A 20,341-nucleotide genomic window follows, 5' to 3' on the forward strand; every position below is an offset into this window, starting at 1 on the left:
CCTGTTTGTATCTCCCTTTAAACCTTAACTCCCAAGGGTCCCTTCCGCCTGACGAGCGTTCTGGGAAACGTACTAGTTAAGGGAACACTTAGGCGTCCCATTAGGTACCGGGAATGAATTCAAGGGTGGAGGGTCGACCTTCCCCCAGCGCCGCTGGTGGTGGCGGTGGTCGAGCGCGTTCTCCCTTCCTGGCGTTCCGCGCTCGCCTCCGCCTTTGACAGTCACGTCTGCAGCGCGAAGGCTCCGTGGTGTCTCTGGGCTGGCACGAAAGGCTGCTGAGGCGGGAGGGGTATCATGCCCCTTGGCCTTGAAGCCTCGGGCAATGCCGTCTCCGGAGCAAGGCCAGCCCTGGCTTGGCCGCAGGTGCAGTGCAGAGGCGCTGCTCCGCGAGCCGCAGCCCGGCCGCCTTCTGGAACGTGGGCGGCAGCGTCACAAAGGCGCCCACGCCAGAGCGGCCCCGGCGCTGGAGGGGCCGGGCGGGGGGAGTCGCGGGTGAGCGGCAGCCGCCATGGTCTCCGTCAGGACCAACACGGACCTCAAAGGGTGAGGAGGAGGAAGACGGAGCTGCGGCTGGCGCGCCCAGCAGCTCCCCCACCCCCGTACCCGCACATCCCCCCGGCACTCCCGTGTCTGCTTTTGGACAGAGCCAGCTTGAAGGGGCTAATGGGGGTCCCCCTGCTAATCTCTCAACCCTCCCGAAGTGCCGTCAGTCACCCCTCGGCTGTCCCGCCGTTCCCTTCTCTGCTTATTCCCGCCCACGTGTCTGAGGGAGCGGGTCTGCAGAGATTTCAGACTGGCAGCGGCCAGGGCTTTCCCCAGACCAGGTACCTTCCAGCACAGAGGTTGGCCCTGCCTCAGACTGCCTGGTATTGGCAGACACCCCTTGTTCTGTGGCTTGTTTCTAAACTAGATTGTTGCCGTCCTCAGGGCAGGAAGCATCTTTGTCTGGGAAGTGCCAGGCAGGCCCCTTGTATCCCTGGGCTTACAGACGGAAATACCACCATTCTCCTCTGCCTCAGTGGGCACCCTGCACAAAGAGTAGAGCACCAGGACCACGCTCAGCCAGATGCAGACCCCAGGGTCCCACCACAAATGGAGGACTAACTCACAAACTATGCCCCTGCTAGCCCCTAGCTGTGCCAGTGTACAAAGCCAGCTCTGCTCCTATCTGGTGTCTGCTTGGGGGTGAGGAGGGCATGCAGTAATTGGAAGCATAAGAAATCACACTCCTCAATTCATGTGATCAAATTAATTTCTTTACTGTTATGCTAAATACCGGAAGAAAAAACATTTGTTGGTTCAGCATAGTGTCCCAGGAAAACATGAAATTTCAGTTAGATGATAAGCTTGCCTGGCAGTAAGGGAAGAAGCAATATTTTTATTAATTATAATTATATTAAAGACTTCCCCCTCTATGAATTATATGGACTTGGTTGTGTCAGTTAATAACCCAACCAAGTCTTCTGTCCTAACACTGCCGCACTGTCTTTTTAAAAATGTTTTTTCCCACAGGTTTGTTCACTGCCATTTGCCAAAGCTTTCACACAAACATGGGATGATTCCAGTACATTATGTGATGCCCTGGAAAGAAGATATGAAGAACAGGAAATTCACTTTAAAGGTAGTGGGACCAGAAAAATATTTCCTCCTGTTAACCATATAATAGTGGCCTAATTTCCAAAGATGCAGGGCACACACACACTTCCCATTGTCTTCACTTCTGAAAATCTGGCCAGGCAACCGTATTTATTATTGTCTCTGCACAATCTTGCCGCTGTTGGTGGAAGTACATTTTACTCTGTAGCTTGTGCCATCAGAAACAAACTTCCTGAGTTCTGAATTTCTTCCTCTTGACTGTACATCTCATATGAAATCTCAGCTGAAACATGTCTTTCCTTCCTTGGCGATACCTCTCAGTCCTTCTTTCTCCCTCTCTCTCCCTCTGTACAGGCATTTAGCAATAGTGATTATTGAAAGAAGCAATACAAAATAGGTAGGCTAAGTAAAGTCTTAACAAACTGAAGATTGACTAAAGCAACTCCTTAGAAGGCAAATTTGAACTGGATTCTGAAATAAATGATGAGCTAGTGGAGCTGTTGGAAGGTGGGAATGTATTGTGCTTCTTTGTACGTGTGAGAAGGTGGGCTGTGGCATTCTAATTTTCTATATGTAATGGATTCTGAAGAGGTGGTTATATGGGATACCTTGTAATAGTGGTGAGAGGAGATAAGGCAGAGATGGTATTGAGGCAGTTGTGTATATGAGTGATATTGTGAACATGCTAATGGATAGGTCTGCATAGATAGATGTAAAAGTAAAAGATTTGCAGGAGCTGATGATGCTAGGATTATTACTAATGGGGACAAATGGAAGGTCTGAGGTGAGAGCCTAGGGGTATGTCTACACTAGAAAGGTAAGTGAGCATATTAAATCAACTTACAGCCACTGCAGTAATTACTATGGTGGTGCATGTCCACACTACCCTCCTTGGGGCGGTGATGCGGGTCCTCACCAGGAACACTTCCACCAACCTAAGAGGAGCAGTATGTGGAGCTGAGAGCCCGGTCTCTCAGCTCTGTTGGCAGCTCTCTGCCAAGAGCCTGGCTACCCCACAGGCTCCTGTCAGGCTGCCCCCGGCTCCCTGTTCCCCTCCAGAAGCAGGGGGAAGTCCTCTGGGCTTCTCACCCCGGTTCCCAGCCAGGAGCAGGGTCCATTCTTGCCCCAGCTCCCAGCCACTCAGTTCTCCAGGAAATGGGGGGCAGCTGGGCTCTAGCTACCTGGCTTTCTTGTCAATTTACGTCTCCTGCCACAGACATTGCGTTGCCCTTACTACACCTGCATAAGCCTTACACCTCTCATGGAGGTGGAGTTATTATGTCGGTGTAGTTGGGCACTTACATCGGCGGGAGGAAGGCTGTAGTGTAGACACTGACATAATTAGGTCGACGTAAGTTACCTTAACTCAACTGAACTGTGTAGTTTAGACCAGCCCTAAGTAGAAGAGGTTAAGATGTGTTCTTGAGGATGTTTCACTTTCCCAAGGAAAGCCATTCTCTCTGACACATTTTGTTAAAGGAAACTGAGAAGCTGTAAGTTTATTTGGTCAAGACAGGCTACGTTATTAAAGGAATGAAAAGAAATATACAACAGAGCATGATCAGCATAAAAGTGGCAAAAAATGAACCAAACTGCATATTTTTGTCTGTAAAGCACCACATGCTGGGGTACATTTTAAACCATTCTCAAATTCAGAAACATTTAGACCCCTAAAATATTGAGTAATATATTCCTGCTTGCCACTATAATGTCACAGAGGGGACACTAGCTATGGCTAAGATAGTTATCTCACTACAGATGTTTATTTTCAGTCACTTATAGCTTTCTCAAAATATTTCCTTTTAGGCTTAGATTTGTCATTCTTTGTTTCAGCCTTATCGTAAATTTAAAAAAAAAAATCTGTTGAGCCTTTCTAGAACTACTAAAACGAGGAAAAATGTTTCCTTCTTTTAAAAACTTTCTTATACTTTTTTTTATATGCTTGGATAATTCAAGCATCATTAATTGTTTTAAAGCTTCACATGTATGTAAGTCCTTCCTGAGAAAGGCACGCTTTGCTAATCAATTTGCAAAGTTAGAAGTAATTCAAATTCACATATAGTGAGTTTGCACCCCCCACCCCCAACAATTTGAGTCACTTCCCACCAGGCACACTTCCCCTCTTACCCTCAGCTGTTGGTCCCTGCACCTCCCACATGTTAGCTTCCAGTGGAGAAACAGTAGCAAACAGCTGGGAGCTGCAGGGAGGGGCCGCTGCTCTCCCTGCTGCTTCCAGCTGTTTGCTGCTGCCTCTCCCCATGGCTGCAGCTCCCAGCTTGCCAGCTCCAGCTGCCATGCAGGGAGGGGACCCGTCAGCACCATGGGATTGAGTGGGGTCAGCAAACCCCTGGCAAAAATCTGGGGGGGTATGTGACCGCATGTGCCTCCCCCATGCATCGCCTCTGGCTTCTGCCCAGTGGGGAGGAGGGTCTTAATCCCTCAGCCCCACAGGGCACACCTTCCGGGGTTTGGGGCTTCAACAGGAGTGGAGCTTAAGCCCTAAGCCCTGGCAGGCATGCCCCAGCTCTCGAACTTCTGAAGATTGTCATATGTGGCTCAGAAAGTCAGTAAGTTTGGCCACCCCTGGCCTAGAGTTTTTGGTTGTTTTTGTTTTTTTGTTTTCCTCTATTTACTGAGCCATCTGTTAATAGGTTGTTATATCAATTAGGTTTTTCAGTTAATAGTATCATTGTTAAAGGAGTTAGTTCAGCAAAAATGAGTTTTTCATAAGCAACCATTGGAATTTCTTTACACAGCATGCAGATGTTGTTGGGATATATACTGGCGCCACAGAAGATAGTCTGTTTCTGGAGCACAGAGAAAGACTTTGCCATGGAGAAGAAAGAAAACACATACGGGAGAAAATTCCTCAGGAAATGCTGATTGCAGATATTCCCATACATTCTCATCTCTCCAGATACCAGAAGTCTGTGATTGCTCATGGATGGAGGATGAAACTCTGACCTTCTTTTTCCCTCAATACACTCATGTTTGAGCTGTGTAGGCTACAAGGTTTAAATCTGCTGCAAGAAAACACAGTGTGATGCATTTTTTTCTTTAAAATAGAATTAACATGTTTTTAAAGCTGATTAGATGTTCTATTTGAAATGAAAAATAATTTCTATCTGCAATTTGACCTGCATATTTTTGATTAGGAAAGAGAGAATCTCAAAAGTTTCAGACTTCCCAGTTTGATTTAGATAAGCATCCAAATGTCTCTATGATGCTTATCTGAAGTTTATACAAACCTTTGGACTCTACTCAGCTTTCCACCACTATCTCCAAGAGACTGGTATCAACTCCACTCCTTATCCTCTATTGTTTTCTTGGAGAGAGTCCCACTGGCTGCCTACCAGCCCTCCTACATCTTCTGAGGGTGACTAGCTAGCTTCCCTCTCCTGGCTCTTCAGGAGGAAGCTGGCTGTTCACTTCCCCCTTCCTTTTGTTTAGGTGATAGTTGCATTCCTCCCCCTACCTCAAATGTGTGGGAAGATACTTTCTACTAGGCAGGTAGCAACATCAGGATCTGGAAATTCTCCAACTCATACTGTTGCAGCTCTAGGTCTGAATTGTTCTGAAGTAATCTACAGTAAAAAGAAATTCCCATTATTGGCTGAAGAAGGAATTCCGGGGTTACAAAGCCACTGAGATCATGGGGAAGTAAAGGAGACAAAATCTGGGGAAATACTAAAGGGCCATCAATCAAAATAGATGCTGAAAGGCTAAACAAATATAAATGGAAATAAATAAAATACATAAATGAGAACAGTTGCTTCCAGTCATACAGGAGCTCTCTGTATGGAATCAATTCCACTTGTCAATCAAGAACAGATGCCATTAAAATGATTTAATTGAATTTTGCATTATAATGGCTCTTTATTCACAATTGCTTATTCTAAAAATGCCACAGGTTCAAACTCCAGAGGGTGAGAAATGAAGAAAAACAGAAAATGAAAAACCTTTTAAATTTAAAAGCTGCTAAGTATTTATAGATGTTCTGGGATACAGAACACACTTTCCGCATAACCGGTTTTGTTTATATTTCACATCCGCTGAAAGGAAGACAATTAAGAAATTTTTGGCTTGTCATTTTTATATGCTAATATTTTTTTAAAAAATAAATTGGCACGTAATTTAAAAATATTGCTCTCTTCACAAATGCACTTTCTTTCAAATTCTGATTAAATGTAACACTATAACACTTTCTCCTCTGGGTTGAAGAGGATCCCTCCACCGCTGACTAGATCAAAAGCAGAAAGGAGTTGTCTTCAAAGCCTAAGTACTTATAAATTAAACTATAAAGTCACCATGAGCAAATGAGCAGTAGAGCTTCAAGAACATTTTTATACATAGTTAAAATGTGCTCAGTATTTTGTGTCTAGAAATATTAATCACAAAATAGTGTTTTTCACCCTAAGTGGTTCCAAATCTGAAACACTTTCATTTATAATTTTTTTTAGAAAAAATATAACATTATATTTTTATTGCTTATGGCTTTTCCCTTCAGAGCTACTGTAGTTGTAGATAAAATCTACATCTGACATAATTTTCTTTTATAGATAAGGAAAGAAAAATATGACCTAAAGCATCACTGCCAAAAACTATGAGTCAGATTGACATCCCTGGGACATCAGCACACCGCCGGGGCTGTAAAAGGCTTGTAACTGTTGGGAGGAGAATGTCCCTGATAATGAGCATTGTGCTGGGCTGCCATAAGTAGCTCTACTCAACTCTCTGCTCCCTTGTGCCCTGGTACAGGGTGTGTGTCAGAGATGGGGACATGTAGTGCTGTGTTAATTTTGATGGAATAAATGGGCACAGAGAGTCAAAGGTGTTAACATAGCCTGTGACTATACAACTCTTAACAATTAAACATTTTGGGAGGTTTTGAATACAGAGACTTTGGCCTGCTTAGTTCCATGGCAACAACCACCATTATATATCTTTATTAATGATACAGAAAAAGAAGAATAAAGAATTTAAAATGTGAAGTATTAAGGAAAGTTTTAATTTTAACAATATTCCTTATTCCCCTTCGCTCTAACTGTAGAGAGTTTCTATATGGGAAACTGCCTGTTTGACAGTATTGTAGATGATATTATAGATTATAATAACTATCCTTGGGGACAAGAGAATATTCGTTGAGATGATCTGGTGCTGTTGTTGCAATCTGATTCTGCTTCCTTTAAAACAAACCAACAAAATAACCCAAATGCACACAGAAAGGGACAGAAAAGAACAGTGATATTAAATGCAACTCCTGTCTTCGGTGCTGACTTTTACTTGCAACTTCACGGCTAAAGAAATAGACATGGCACCCCATCTTATTAGCCACTCCAAGACCTAGCAAACTTGTACCAGCATTGGGCTGTATATGACATTGCTTTTAGCTGCCTTTTGGGTCACGAGCTCATGGCAGTGTTGCAAAAGAGACAGTCTTGGCCAGCTAAGCCAGACTTTTATTAAACAGAAGGCAAAAATAGAGAGAGAGGAAAGAAAAGAAATAAGATAAGGAAGGAAAATGACGTGGAAGGGATAAGGGTAGTGGGTGAGCGACAGCAGGAACTCAAGTGTTGCATCCCAGGTGGCATTCAGGATTTAGTGGAATCCACTGGAAGTGGTGATGTCATCAGTCCCCTGACTCTGGCCCAGTCTAGTCTGAACATCTTTCAGGATCACAATGATGAAGGCCCAGAGTGTCAGGGTGGATCCCAGGGCCCCAAGAGATGGTGAGAGCGGCGGGAATGGTGAACCTTGCCCTTCAGTCCAGCTGTCCCCAGGGTTCCCCCCCTCCAAGGTCTTTTTTTAAGGACCCCAAAAGGGAGTGATGGGTGCAATAGTCTATCCCCTCGTTATTTGCTCCAATTAGACCTAATTTCCAATGCACCAGTGGTAGGCCATTAATTTCCAGTTCCATTCTCCTCTTGTTTACCTGTCATGATCTCAACACAATCCTTGGGTTGCAATCCTTGGGTAGACTTTTTAATTTGAACTAATTCAGTCTGTCTTTAACTTTTACTGACCTGTATAAAGAATTTTATATAACAGACTGAGCTGGACCTTTGTTACCTTGGACAACTTAGAGTACAGGCCCCTGCACAACAGCAGAGCATAACATTACGGACATTCTTGATAGCGTGGTGGCCCATAGGCAGTCCGGGATAGGCTGCTGTAACTTAGGGCATCTCCCGGGCTTCCTAAGTTACTCCAAAGGCCATTTCAGTAGCATTTCAGCCCCTGAAGCAGCCCAGAATCAAATGGGCGGTGGAATTAACATTGCATAGGTAAGCTTAATTCTGGCATTTCTGAACTATTGAGTGCTTGACTTTGCAACCTTAGTGCTTTTTTAACATAAGTTTGTGTGTGTAATTTATTTTAAGATGTGGTTACTAGATACACAGTCTAATTGGTTTTGTAATCTGATTTCTTTGCATTTGAAGTCAAGCATTTGAAGCGACGCCATCATCTTCGGGACTCCCAAAAGTGTCACCTTTTATATATCTGTTGTGCAATGTTCTTTATGTTCTAAATGACTTTTTATTTTTAATTCACTCACTGGTCACTAAGAAATGCAGTGAGGGGAAAATAAAATGTCACTATTAGATGTGATCACACCAAAATACAATAAGCCTGTATATTCTGCAAGTGAAGGGGACCCAGAGAGAAAGCAGGTAGGACAGTGAATTGACCCAACGTGTCTCGGCTGGTAGAGTACTACTTCTAGGCCACAGGGATGGGCTTGCTTGTCTGACAAAGTAATAACAAAATGCTTCTCTCATATTTTAATTTTGGTCCTGAAGCTCTTTAATATAATGGTGAAGAAACAGTGAAGAAAAAAATAATGCTATGTAAAGTTTAGGGCTGGATCCTGTGAGGGGTCAGGTGTCAGCAGGCATGCAGCTCATTGCAAGGCTGCCTCCATAGTGAGGAACACACCTGTCTTAGTAGCATCAGGATCTTGGAGGAAGAAGTTGACCTCAGGAGAAAATCCTTCCCTATTCAATGTTCTCTTTGGACCATATTGTCCATGGTCTTATGTGAGGGTGGAAGGATGAGTGTCTAACAAATTTTCCCCACTCCTTGCATAACCCACCTAAGGACAGGCAAAACTGTAGCCCCTGCATTCACAGCAGCACAGGGGCTGTTCCATCTCTACTCTGCTGAGGGCACGTGGCACCCCAAAAGGGCTTGAGAGGAGGTGGAGCCATGACTTTGTTCCCCCTATGCACCAGCCTGTGGAGCTGGCCCCACAAGATACATCCAACAATGGGATGTAGTAATAGGTGTGCAGTCTTTACCCAGAGTTCCAGGGATGCATTCACATGTACCTGCTAAATGGGTTCTTAGATATCCACCTACATCCTTCCTCCTGCTCCTTCATGAGTCACTGGGCCTGATTCATGGCCATAAACCTACCATTAACCAGCAGAGGAGGATTTCCTCTGCCTAGGAGAATTGCCAGTTGCCAAAGAGATACCAGAGTGCCTCTGACACCTCCATCTCCAGCTCCTAGAATATGGGACATGGCTCAGAAAAAGGAGATATGACTAGAGCTCTTCTACACCTGTCTGATTTGAAGCTGTGGGTAGCTGGGTGTAAAACAGAGCCCTGGAGCAGCTGTATTTTATGATGAGGCCCAGACCGAGAGTTTTGCAAAGCCACCTTTTCCCTTCACCCCCTTTCTGGTTTTACAGTGAGCACACCTCAGCCAAACCATAAAAATCTGCCCATTAAGTTAATGGCAATAGATAGGATCTCCATACTAGTGATTGTGTTGGTGGAATGTGTTGCTATGGGACAAGTCTCATATCCTCTTATGCATAGTTTCCCAATCTGTTAAAAAGGGTATGTAATAACTACCTCCCAGGAATATTGTCAGGATTAAATAGTTAAGGCTGTTAAAGCACTTAACAATGAGTGCTCCAGTTTTGCCAAATTAATATTTGATGGTAGCAATTATATTTCATTTTCTTTTTTCTTAAGCTGGCAACAAGCAGGCTCTGCTTTTCTTATACAATGATCACTGTGTCATTTTAAACCCGCATGCTTTTTTTCCTGTTAGTAAATTGCTTAGTATTTCTTGTATTATTTTTTATTTGATTTTGCTACTCTGAGCTGTCTGTTGTCTGATAACTGCTTAATTTCTCATGTTTTCAGTCATCCCCCCCACATAAGAAGGACTCAGGATTAGTTTCCTTCAGAGAACATTTTTAGTTGCATAAGAATCTCTGGTTCTTTAGTGAAGTCATTCATTGTCTTCAACATGAACTTCAGAGGTGGATTTAACCTCTTGTATGATCAAGGTGTCATTTCGCAACAAGTTATTCATGCTCGAGCTGTGTATTGTAGTGGGTGTGGTTGGGTTGTCATTTCTGGACAGATCAGAATGTGCTCAGCCATAGAAAGAGTCTCAATGTCACATTTCTGTACTAGTAAACAAAACACTTTAAAAATTGCTCTTATTGTGAAAACACTTCTAACTGGAGTAAGCACAGCGTCTGGAGTACAAGTGTGGGATCTCCATCTCTTTCCTCTTTGCCTCCATGTTACAATTGGCTGCATTCTTTCCTTCCCTAGATTTATGAGGTAGTCAGAGGCGTCTATTCTCTCAATTTAGCCAAAGTGCAGTGGAACAAATTAATGCCTAAGTTCTGCAGCTGCAATGGAGGCTGTACATTCTCCAGCCTAGTCCATGGGGTAAGCCTTGGGAAGAGGGTGGGGCCCAAACAAGCAGAAGAGGCTGAGGCTACATATCCAGCTAACTGTATGGAAGGCCTTCCCCTCGATCCCCAGCCATGGCAACACAGCTCTGAGCTCTGCAGCTGTCACTAGCAGCATTAATTCACCATGAGTTTTCCTGCAGACAGGCTCAGAGTTTTCAGTCGGGGTTTGCCAATCGGTTTTGCTCCACCACAGTTTCTTCCCCTACCTCCCTTCCTTCACCTTTGGTTCTGTGCACTTTGCTCACGCATACCAGGGACATGTGGATTATTTGCAGAGGAGATCTCACAAGCAGAGAGGAACAGTGATCCATTTAGCCATTTTTCCTGTCCACAAGAGCTATGTCCTCCTGACAGACTTACAATATCTGAGACAGAGATTAATGGACTGGACCGTGGTGGTTTATAAGGATGATACTTTGGGGATGTTTGAGGCTGCCATCTTGGACTCTGAAATTTAAGCTTCCTCCCTATGAAATGGAGCTAATAATGCTGCTTACCCACATTTATGAAGAGAATCGAGATCTATAAATAAATAAGTTTTAAATCATTATATTATTATCACTAAAAGAAAGTGGCTTATAAGGAGAAAAGGAGAGAACTCTGCATCTTTAATATTGTGAAATGCTTAGATATGATGATGGTTGCTATAGAAACACAAATAAAATAACATAGACATAACTCAAAGGAAAATGGCGGCTGGCCCTCAGGGGAAGATGGAAAGAACAGAATAAGGAGAAAGGGAAAGGTTCTCTAAGGAGCATTATTTTCCAAGGTACAAATCATTTAGTTTGTATTTGTTTCACATTTTTCTTGGGTTTTCACTGTTTTTTAATGTATTTGTTTATTAACTTTGCAGTTGCGGGCAGCAAAGTGGGATAGATAGCCCCAGAGATGAAAGTATGATGAAAAATTAATTGAACAAGTAAATTTTGAGGAGGGATTTAAAGGAAGCAAATAAGGTGAATTACACAGGGAGCTGTGGCTGCCCTTTTCTTCAGATATCCCACATCTGCTGCCATACTGCTGCAGCTCCATTGGTACTAGCAGAGCCATGAGCACTAGTATAAACTCACTACCAGTGTCATAATATTATTATTTTATTTATTTGTATTATCATAACACCAAGGACTCCAGTGATGGCCCAGGACCCCAGTGTTTTAGGTGCTGAACAAACACAGAATTATTTAATAACTCTGCTCAGAAAGCATAGTGTTAAAATGTCTGTGGCTGATCTGCTTTCTTGATCCCATGGTTGTTAGCACCAATGGAGCTGCAGGGGTATTTCAGCAAAAGTGGAGGGTTTTTTGGTTTTTTTTTAAATCCTCAGTGTAGACAAGGCCATTGAGAAGCAGGCTATTCGTGGGGAGGCAGGCACTGGGTAAAGCATGGAATCATGACTAGGAGGAGACAACAGTGTTGATTTAAGGTCAGTTATACAATAATTCTTTTCATATTTGTGTTGAAAAAGTAATTTTCTTTTACAAACTTTGCTACTGCTATTTCTTTAAGAGTAGTAAGAAAGAAAATGTTACCTACCTGTTGTATGTGTATTGTGTTCCTCAACATGTAAGCGTGTCTCCAGAATCTTGCAACCCATGCATCATTGCATTTGTCCCTCAGTGTCCTCATTTCCTACAGAGGGATGAGTAAATACTGAAACTAGCTTGATCACCTTCAACTTTAGATAAGTCTGAGCTGCAAAATTTAGATCCAAATCCTGATTTCAAATACCTCAGAGTCTGAGTGCTTGGAGCAGGGGTTTGGTTCCATTTATTTCAGAGGTATGTCCCTTTGAGGTGTAACCTGTGCCATGCTTAGCCTCCCTCCCTCCCTCCCTGAGTGGAGGGAAAGATTATGAGTCATATGATGGGGGCCATCTGACTAAAAATCAGTCTTGCTGTGACATATGAAGGTAGCCTGAGTTCATTCAGGAGAAAATACTCCACTAAAGAGTAGCAGAACAGCCAGGAAGGAGCCAGTGATGAGGCTTAGGGTGGCTAACTTTCCAGAGCTCCTAGGTAGAAATGTTTGGCGAGTGACATGTAGGGAGCAGGAGCCAGTAGGGTGACCAGATAGCAAGTGTGAAAAATCAGGACAGGGAGTGGGGGGTAATAGGTGTCTAGAGAAGAAAAGCCACAAATATCGGGACTCTCCCTATAAAATAGGGACATCTGGTCACCCTAAGAGCCAGCTGAAAGGAAAGCTTCACTAGGGACAGGCCTACCCATGAATCAAGGGTGTGAGCCATCTGGGAAGATTGGGTGGAAGATGATCTGTGTTGTTTTGAACTTTATTTTAATACACCAGACTCCCAAAAGGGGAGCTGTACTGAGAAACACTTGCTGTCTGAAGTCTGATTCCCTGTAATGAGACAGCATAGGGATCAAAGTCAGAGTGAGTAAACCCTGTTATATGGTGCCTTAGGTCCTAACTGTAAAACCTAGAAAATCAAGTTTAGGGGTGTTGGGACTTGTCTGTATTTTTAACTTGTCTCATCTACAGGAAAATGAAAAATAGCAAGACATAGGAGAAAAGAACAATGTTGAGAAACAGCATTTCTCCTCTCCCTCCACTGAGTGTCACTCTTACTCCAAGCTTTTCTTAGCAGCATTCTTATGAAGCATGGAAACAGCTTCTTCAAAAGAAGCTAGACTTGCCGGTCAAAGATTTTGTTTAATATTTACTACGGCTGTCAACTAATCACAGTTAACTCAAATAATTAACATGAAATAAATTAACTAGATTTTAAAAATTCATGATTAATCACAGTTTTAATAGCACTGTTAAACAATAATAGAATACCAATTTAAATGCATTATAAATATTTTTGGATGTTTTTCTACATTTTCAAATATATCAATTTCAATTACAACACAGAATACATAGTACAGTGCTCATTTTATATTATTATTTTTGTTACAAATATTTGCACCGTAAAAAGATAAACAACAGAAATATTATTTTTCAATTCACCTCATACAAACACTATAGTGCAGTCTCTTTATCATGAAAATGGAAATTACAAATGTAGAATTTTTATTTAGGTAAAATCACTCAAAAACAAAACAGCCAATCCCTAAGACAAACAAGTTTGTTTACATTTACGGGAGATAATGCTGCCTGCTTCTTATTTACAGTGTCACCTGAAAATGGGAACAGGTGTTCGCATGGCACTGTTGTAGCTAGTGTTGTGAGACATGCTAAACATTTGTATGCCTCATGCTTCGACCACCATTCCAGAGGACATGCGTCCATGTTGATGACACAGGAGGCAGGCAAGGGAGTGGGGAGAGTTTGCAGCCATGAGAGAACACAGAAAACCCCCACCCTTATCTTAACGCTGCTGGTAGTGGTCGCCTGGGTTTGCAGATTCTGAGTTCAACGCCGATCCCGGCCAACCAGAACACTGGCATGTTAGGTAAGCCGTACTTGAGGGATCCAGAAATTGCCATAGGTGGCGGATCAGAGGCTCTATTATTTGTGGTATGAGCACTTGTAATGAAAACTTCCACCGTCCACTGTAGGTGAGCCTAAGTGATATCAGTCTCTTGAGGGTTACAAAGGCAGCAAGGGAGCAGATGCTGCAAGGGTCTGGGTACAGATCCGGTTCTTATGCTGCTCTGCTGTGTACCACAATGATGCCAGCAGAGTTAATACTGGAGTGGCGTGGGAAAGTGTCCTACCATGGTGGAAGAAATAAAGCAGCTCTCCCCAGAAACCTTCTGCAAAGGATTGCAGAGTACCTCCATGAAAGTTTCCATGGAGGATTCCCAGGCCATCCCTGTACACATAAACAGTCTTTTCCAGGGACCACCCTCTGCTTAGCTGGAACGGCCACTGAGAAGCAGGTACCCACTGCACCTCACTTTTTCTTCATATTGAATATAAAATATAAGAGCATGTAACGCTTACAGTTTGATTGGAATTGCATACTCACTAGAGGTGCCTTCCCCAGCATCACATGCTGCCACCATGCTGTCCTGCTCCAGGGTTTAAAATAGCTCTTGGCTCTCAGGGAGAATGGATTCCCTGCTCACCTGTCTCCCATTCTCCTCCTCCTTCTCCTCTTCTTCCTTGTTCAGAATGTCCTGCTCGTTGTTGCCTGAAGTGGCCTGGGATTCAGACTCCTGGGAGGTGTCCATGCTGCATTTGGAGGTAGTGGTGGTTAGTGTTCCCTTAAATTGTTTCCACACATCACCTCCATATGGTGCATATAATAGAATTCACGTGGCAGGAGTGGGGCTCAGGGGTTTGGAATGTGGGAGGGGGCTCAGGGCAGGGGCAGAGGGTTTGGGTGTGTGTGGGGGATGAGGGCTCCAGCTGGGGGTGCAGACTCTGGGGTGGGGCCGGGAATGAGGGGCTCAGGGCTGGGGCAGAGGGTTGGCGTGCAGGGGGGATGAGGGCTCTGGCTGGGGGTGCGGGCTTTGGGTGGGTCGGGGATGAGGGGTTTGGGGTGCAGGCTGTGCCAGGGCTACGGCAGGGAGAGAGGACCTCCCCCAGCTCTCTCTCCCTGCAGCAGGACCTGGGGATAGGTGCCTCTTCCCTGGCTGTAGCAGATCCGGGGCTGGGTTGGGGCCATGGGAGAGGTGCCTCTCCCCCATCCACAGCAGGTCTGGGGCTGGGCTGGGTTAGGACCGTGAGAGAGGTGTCTCTCCCCCGGCCACGGCAGGTCTTGGGCTGGGTTGGGTTGGAGCCAGGGGAGAGGCACCTCTCCCACAGCCATGCAGGGACAGGGTTGGAGAAGAGGCATCTCTCCCCTCCACAGTCCTGAGCGCCTGGGCTGTGCTTAATAGGCTGCTGTGTGACCATGCATCTGCACAGCTTAGAGGGGACTTAGGTGGTGGGGTCACCAATGAGAATCACAAGCAGTTCATTGTAGACACAGTATGTCTGTGATACAGAACCAGAATGACTGTTCTCCTCCCTTGTCTTCTGGTACACCTGCCAAAGTTCTTTGATCTTCACACAGCACTGCTGTGTGTCCCTGGCTTAGCCCTTCTCCCGCACACCCCGCACAATCTTTTCATAGATGTCTAAGTTTCTTTGGCTGGATCAGAGCTGTGCCGGGGCTCTTCTCCCCACAGACAAATAAGATCCACCACCTCCTGTGTACTCCAGGCTGGGGCGCATCTGGGGCATTGAGTTGCCATGATCAGCTGATCTCCATGCTGTTCAAACAGGACATGGGAATTCAAAAGTTCCTGGGGCTTTAACAGGGGAGGAGCTGTTTCCTGTGTACCTGGCTGCTGTGCAGCAGAGTTGAAAGTAATCACCAGAGTGGGCACAGCAGAGCACTGTGGGACACATCCTGGTGGCCAATTCAGCCAACTTACACAACACTGCATCTATACTGCCTCTTTGTCAACCCATCAACATCGAATTAAGCACTATACCTCTCACAGAGGTGGAGTAATTAAGTCAACGTTAGGTTGGCTGAAGGGAACTGGTAGTGTAGACGCATATATTATTAGGTTGACATAAGGTGGCTTCCATTGACCTAAGTAGTATAGACCAGGCCTTATCAAGATATGACAGATGAGACTCTACGGTGCGGGATATTATGAAAGTAGGAAAAGGATAAATATACACTCAATAAAAAAAGGAACTTGCCACTAAATAGTCTTTTTTGTACTTGCTATAAATACTCTTGTTTCTCTTCTTTGGCCTGGGAATTACTAAATAGCTTTGAATAACCATAATAAAGAAATACCTGACTGCTGGCAGCTTCATGTTCAGCACTCGACTCTTAACTCCCATTGCAAATTAGTATAGACCTAGAGTGACTTAATAAGGCCATATCTTCAGTGAGGTTTAGACCCAATGTCAGTAACTGGGGGTCAGTGCTGGGAGAAACCCCTTGTGTAGACAAAGAAAGCTGCAGTTTGTCTTGATAGAGCTAACATTGGTTTCAAGGCTAATCCCCAGTATAGACAAGGCCTAAGACTGGTCATATTTAATATTTTTTATTGATGACCTTAATACAGAAAGTAGAAGTGTGCCAATGAAATTTGATGATGATATAAAGTTGGGAGGCATTGTCAGTACAGAGGAGGATCGGAATAGTACACAGGAAAATCTAGATGACCTTGAAAATTGGAATGACAGAAATGGGATAAAATTTAATAGTACTACAAGCAAGGTCATGCATTTAGGGTTTAATAATAAGACATTTCTGATACAGGTTGGAGGCGCTTCAATTTGAAGTGACAGAGGAGGAGAGAGACCTATATGTGTTGGGTGATCACACTAATGTGATGTGGCTGTGAAAAAGGCAAATGCAATACTAGGATGTATTGCTCCAGGCATTTCCAGTAGTGATAGAGAAGTATTAATGCCATTATACAATGGTAAGATCTCATCTGGAATACTGTATGCAATTCAGATCACCCATGTTCAAGAAATGTGAATTCAAATTGCAGCAGGTGCAGAGAAGAGCTACTAAGATGATCAGGGAAATGGAGAGCCTATCTTAAAAAGAGGGATCTAATAAGAGTTTGGCTTGTTTAGCCTAGCAAAAAGAAGGGGATATGATTGTGCTCTATCAGTACATCAGGGGATAAACACTAGGAAGAGTGTAGAGCTTTTAAGTTAAAGGATAATGTTGGCACAATCACAAATGGATATAAATTGGCTATGAACAAATTCAGACTGGAAATCAGAAGAAGGTTTCTACTAATTGGAGGAATGAGGTTCTGGAACAGCCTCAATAGGAGTTGCAGGAGAATATAACTTAATTAGCTTTAAGAGGGAGCTGGACAAATTTGTGAGTAGGACTGTATGATGGGGTTGCTTGTGACAGTGAGGAGCAGGGCTTGGCACCCTGAGGATCCCTTCTGGTTCAGATCAGATGTTCCTAAAATCTTATGCTTCAGGGCTTTTGCTGGTCAACTGTAGGGATCAGGAAGGGATTTCCCCACAATGTATTCTGGGTTTTTTTTCTTGTTCCTCTGAAGTATCAGAGAGAGGCACTACTGGAGAAGGGACTTTGGATGGGGTGGGCTAGTGCTCTGAACATTCTCTCTCTTGGTGTTTGGCTGGCTGGTTCTTGATAACATGTGCAGGGTCTAACTGATCAGGAAGGAATTTTCCCCCAGGTCAGATTGTCAGTGACCTTGGTGGGGTTTTGCTTTCCTCCCTAGCGTGGGGTGTGGCTTGCTTGTCAGGATCACCTGGCTACATCTCGCTTAATCAATTCCTTGCCATTATAGGGGCCTCTGGCTTTAGTGCACTTCAGTCCTTTCTGTTCTCTGCCTGTGGCACATTTAATTTAGTCTGCCGAGGGCTATAAGATGTTGGTCTAAGAAGTTCAGTTGTTGGCATTGGTGTGTGGGTGCTGAGTGGTGTTGGTGGCCTATAATACACAGTAAGTAAGACTGTGTACTTCTTACACAGAAGTAAGACTAGACGATCTGGTGATTCCGTCTGGCCTTAAATTCTAAGATTTCTATGACTTCAGTGCAGCAAAATGTGGAAAGCAATGCTATATTACTTAAGAAGCATTCCTTACTGTATGAGTAACAGACATAATTACAGTGGCATTAGATTTCAGGGAGACCCAGTTAACTGAAGTTTAGTGGAAGCCATCATAGTAAATGGAAGTGAGAGAACATTTGCTGAGTAGCCTTGGAGCAAATTGCAGCTCACACAGTCAATCACAGGATCCCCAGAACTATAGTTTGATTCTCTTCAGCATTACAACAAGAGTCATCCCCCAGAGGGTCTCTGCTTCTACACCACTCCCAACCCAGTGCCCATGGCAGTGTCGGAGAAAAACACAGTTCTCACTCTCAGGTTGGGTGCAGCAAGTCAGATACACTTTATTATCTCAAGCAATTGCACCGAGGAAGAGAGTGCACTAGGACACAGGGTTTCCCCCACCTAGGCAGGTTTCTCTCAAGATAAACAATTAGAGCACCTATTTATACCTTTATTACAGACAATAATAAGCAACAGCTGCATATTGTTTATACATATTCCTTCATGATATCTTATTTTTCTTACCATTTTCTCCTATAATCTACATTCTATTCTTATCTAATACAAGGTCACAACAGCCTTTCACAGTTCTTTTCCACTCACTTCACACTATCCCTGCTTCTACAAATCTCGCACTATTAAAGCTAGAGTTAGCCTGACTCCTGCTCATTTCAGAGGCGTGCATCCAAATTTCCTTTATCTACTTCCACTGCCATAGCTTCCACAAGAACCTTTCCCACCTCAGAACTGCAGTAACTGGGGAATTTCACATTGTGTTTGGAGTACTAGCATAAATTAATGTATTAATTTATGCTGGGATTCCCTGCAGTTTGAGGTTGCTACTGACTGGCTGCATGAGGATCCGGGGGGCTGGAAGATGGGTCTACTGGTCTATAGACAACTGCCTCATCCACACTGCCATCTCTAGCAGAGCACTGAGTGGGCGGGTTGTGGGCCGACGCACCACAGGCAGTGCCACCCACAGCGGGCCCAATTGCCAGTGCTCCCAGGGTCCCTGATTTTTCCAGGCGCACTACTTAAGCCTGGAGAGAGGACAATAGGAAGTTGCCTGTGGATCCTCAGTTGGCTGTTATGATAGGCCTTACTTTGGTTCCCATTTTGTGATTCTGGGCTCTGGCTCTGCCCACTAGCCTGACTGCCCACTTCCTGGCTGTGACAAGCTGTCTCTTCTAGTCTTGCCCCTGTCCTTTACCATTCCCCTGAGCCCAAACCCTCAGAAGTTGGATGAAGGTGTTTCCATCAGATCTGGAGGAAAAGGGGAACCTGCCTCAAACAGGATTACTGCTAGATTATGAATCTTCTTAAGGCTCTCTGTTGGATGTTCTTTAGAGGGTACCTTCTATCAGACCCAGTCATTGCAATCTTCATTATAAAATTCTTTTCTCTTCCATTTAAAGCAATGTTCTCTTACTGAACTAAGCTGGATGTGCCATTTGCCAACTCAGAAGTCACGCTCAGATGAGTTTGGTTTTTAAAACTGATCAACTGGTGATTGACCTACATGAATGAGTGGTGTGGATTTCTTAGTGAGAAGCTGATTTGTTTTTCTTATGCAGTTTGAGCATGAATTTCCATAGTAAATCCATAGATGGCAGTTGAAGCTGTGTTTAGCAATGTGTGTGCTGTGTTATTTCTCCCGTTTCATTTCCTTCATTTGATAAAAAGGGACAACCTTTAATTTTATTCCTGTTAGTATCAGCTGAGAATAACAATTCAAACTCCTGCCAAGGCCCAAGTGTGGGATGCAATGTGTGACAAAGATCCATAATGAGGGACACAGAAAAAAAGTGTGCATGCAGAAAACATAACTCCACTGAAGTCCATGGGTTACTCCATCTTTACAGTGGCATATACTAAGAGTAGCATCTGACCCACAGATTCTAACCAGTCTAAACAGGTTTTTCTTGGTATAATAACAAGTATGATGCTCCTCCCTCAAGAGGAGGTGGAAGAAACCTCTAACAAGGTGGTCTGCCTCTTTAAGGGTCAGAGAAGCTGGGTAGTAGCCAGCTCTTCTGGAGAAGAGCCTGGCTGGCAGGTACTGGGAATCATTGGGCCATCTGAGTAACATCAGGTGATTAGGTCTGATGGTTATCAGCTATGGTATAGAGATGGAGGATCCAGGGACCAGGAGAGGACTGGGAGAACATGCTTGTAATTGTAGCAGAGGACTGTGAGAGGCCCTAAAAGATTCCACTAAGATGGATGGAAACCCTGACCACAATCTGTGTTGGGAACAGGATTATTACCTTATGTTCTTCTTCGAGAGGTGTCCCTGTGGGTGCTCCACTCCAGGTGTTGGTGCGTCCCTGCACCTTCGCTTGCAGATTTTTACAGCAGTACTCATACCGGTCGTGCACGCGCAGAGCCTGCCCTACCCCGCTCTGAGTGTACCTTAATAATACGCATGTGTGACCGGTCTCCTCAGTTCCTTCTCTACCATCCCCAGCCTGAGAAGGAGCTCAGCAGACTCGTTAGAGACTTTTCTCTTCCTTCATTCATACACCTTCCCTGTTAGTTAGTTT

The 20,341-nt window shown here is 44.2% G+C and overlaps 1 protein-coding gene across 1 annotated transcript; it reads left to right on the forward strand.

Moving 5' to 3' along the window:
• Positions 1 to 322: 322 nt before the first annotated feature.
• SPMIP10 (sperm microtubule inner protein 10) lies at positions 323 to 4,559 on the forward strand. Its single transcript, XM_077818021.1, has 3 exons — positions 323 to 416; positions 1,443 to 1,621; positions 4,353 to 4,559. The coding sequence occupies exons 1-3, from the start codon at positions 323 to 325 to the stop codon at positions 4,557 to 4,559; spliced, it is 480 nt and encodes a 159-aa protein (XP_077674147.1).
• The last annotated feature ends 15,782 nt before the right edge of the window (positions 4,560 to 20,341 follow it).

The sequence above is a fragment of the Eretmochelys imbricata genome, chromosome 5, assembly GCF_965152235.1.
Source record: "Eretmochelys imbricata isolate rEreImb1 chromosome 5, rEreImb1.hap1, whole genome shotgun sequence".
Classification (NCBI taxonomy): domain Eukaryota; kingdom Metazoa; phylum Chordata; order Testudines; family Cheloniidae; genus Eretmochelys; species Eretmochelys imbricata.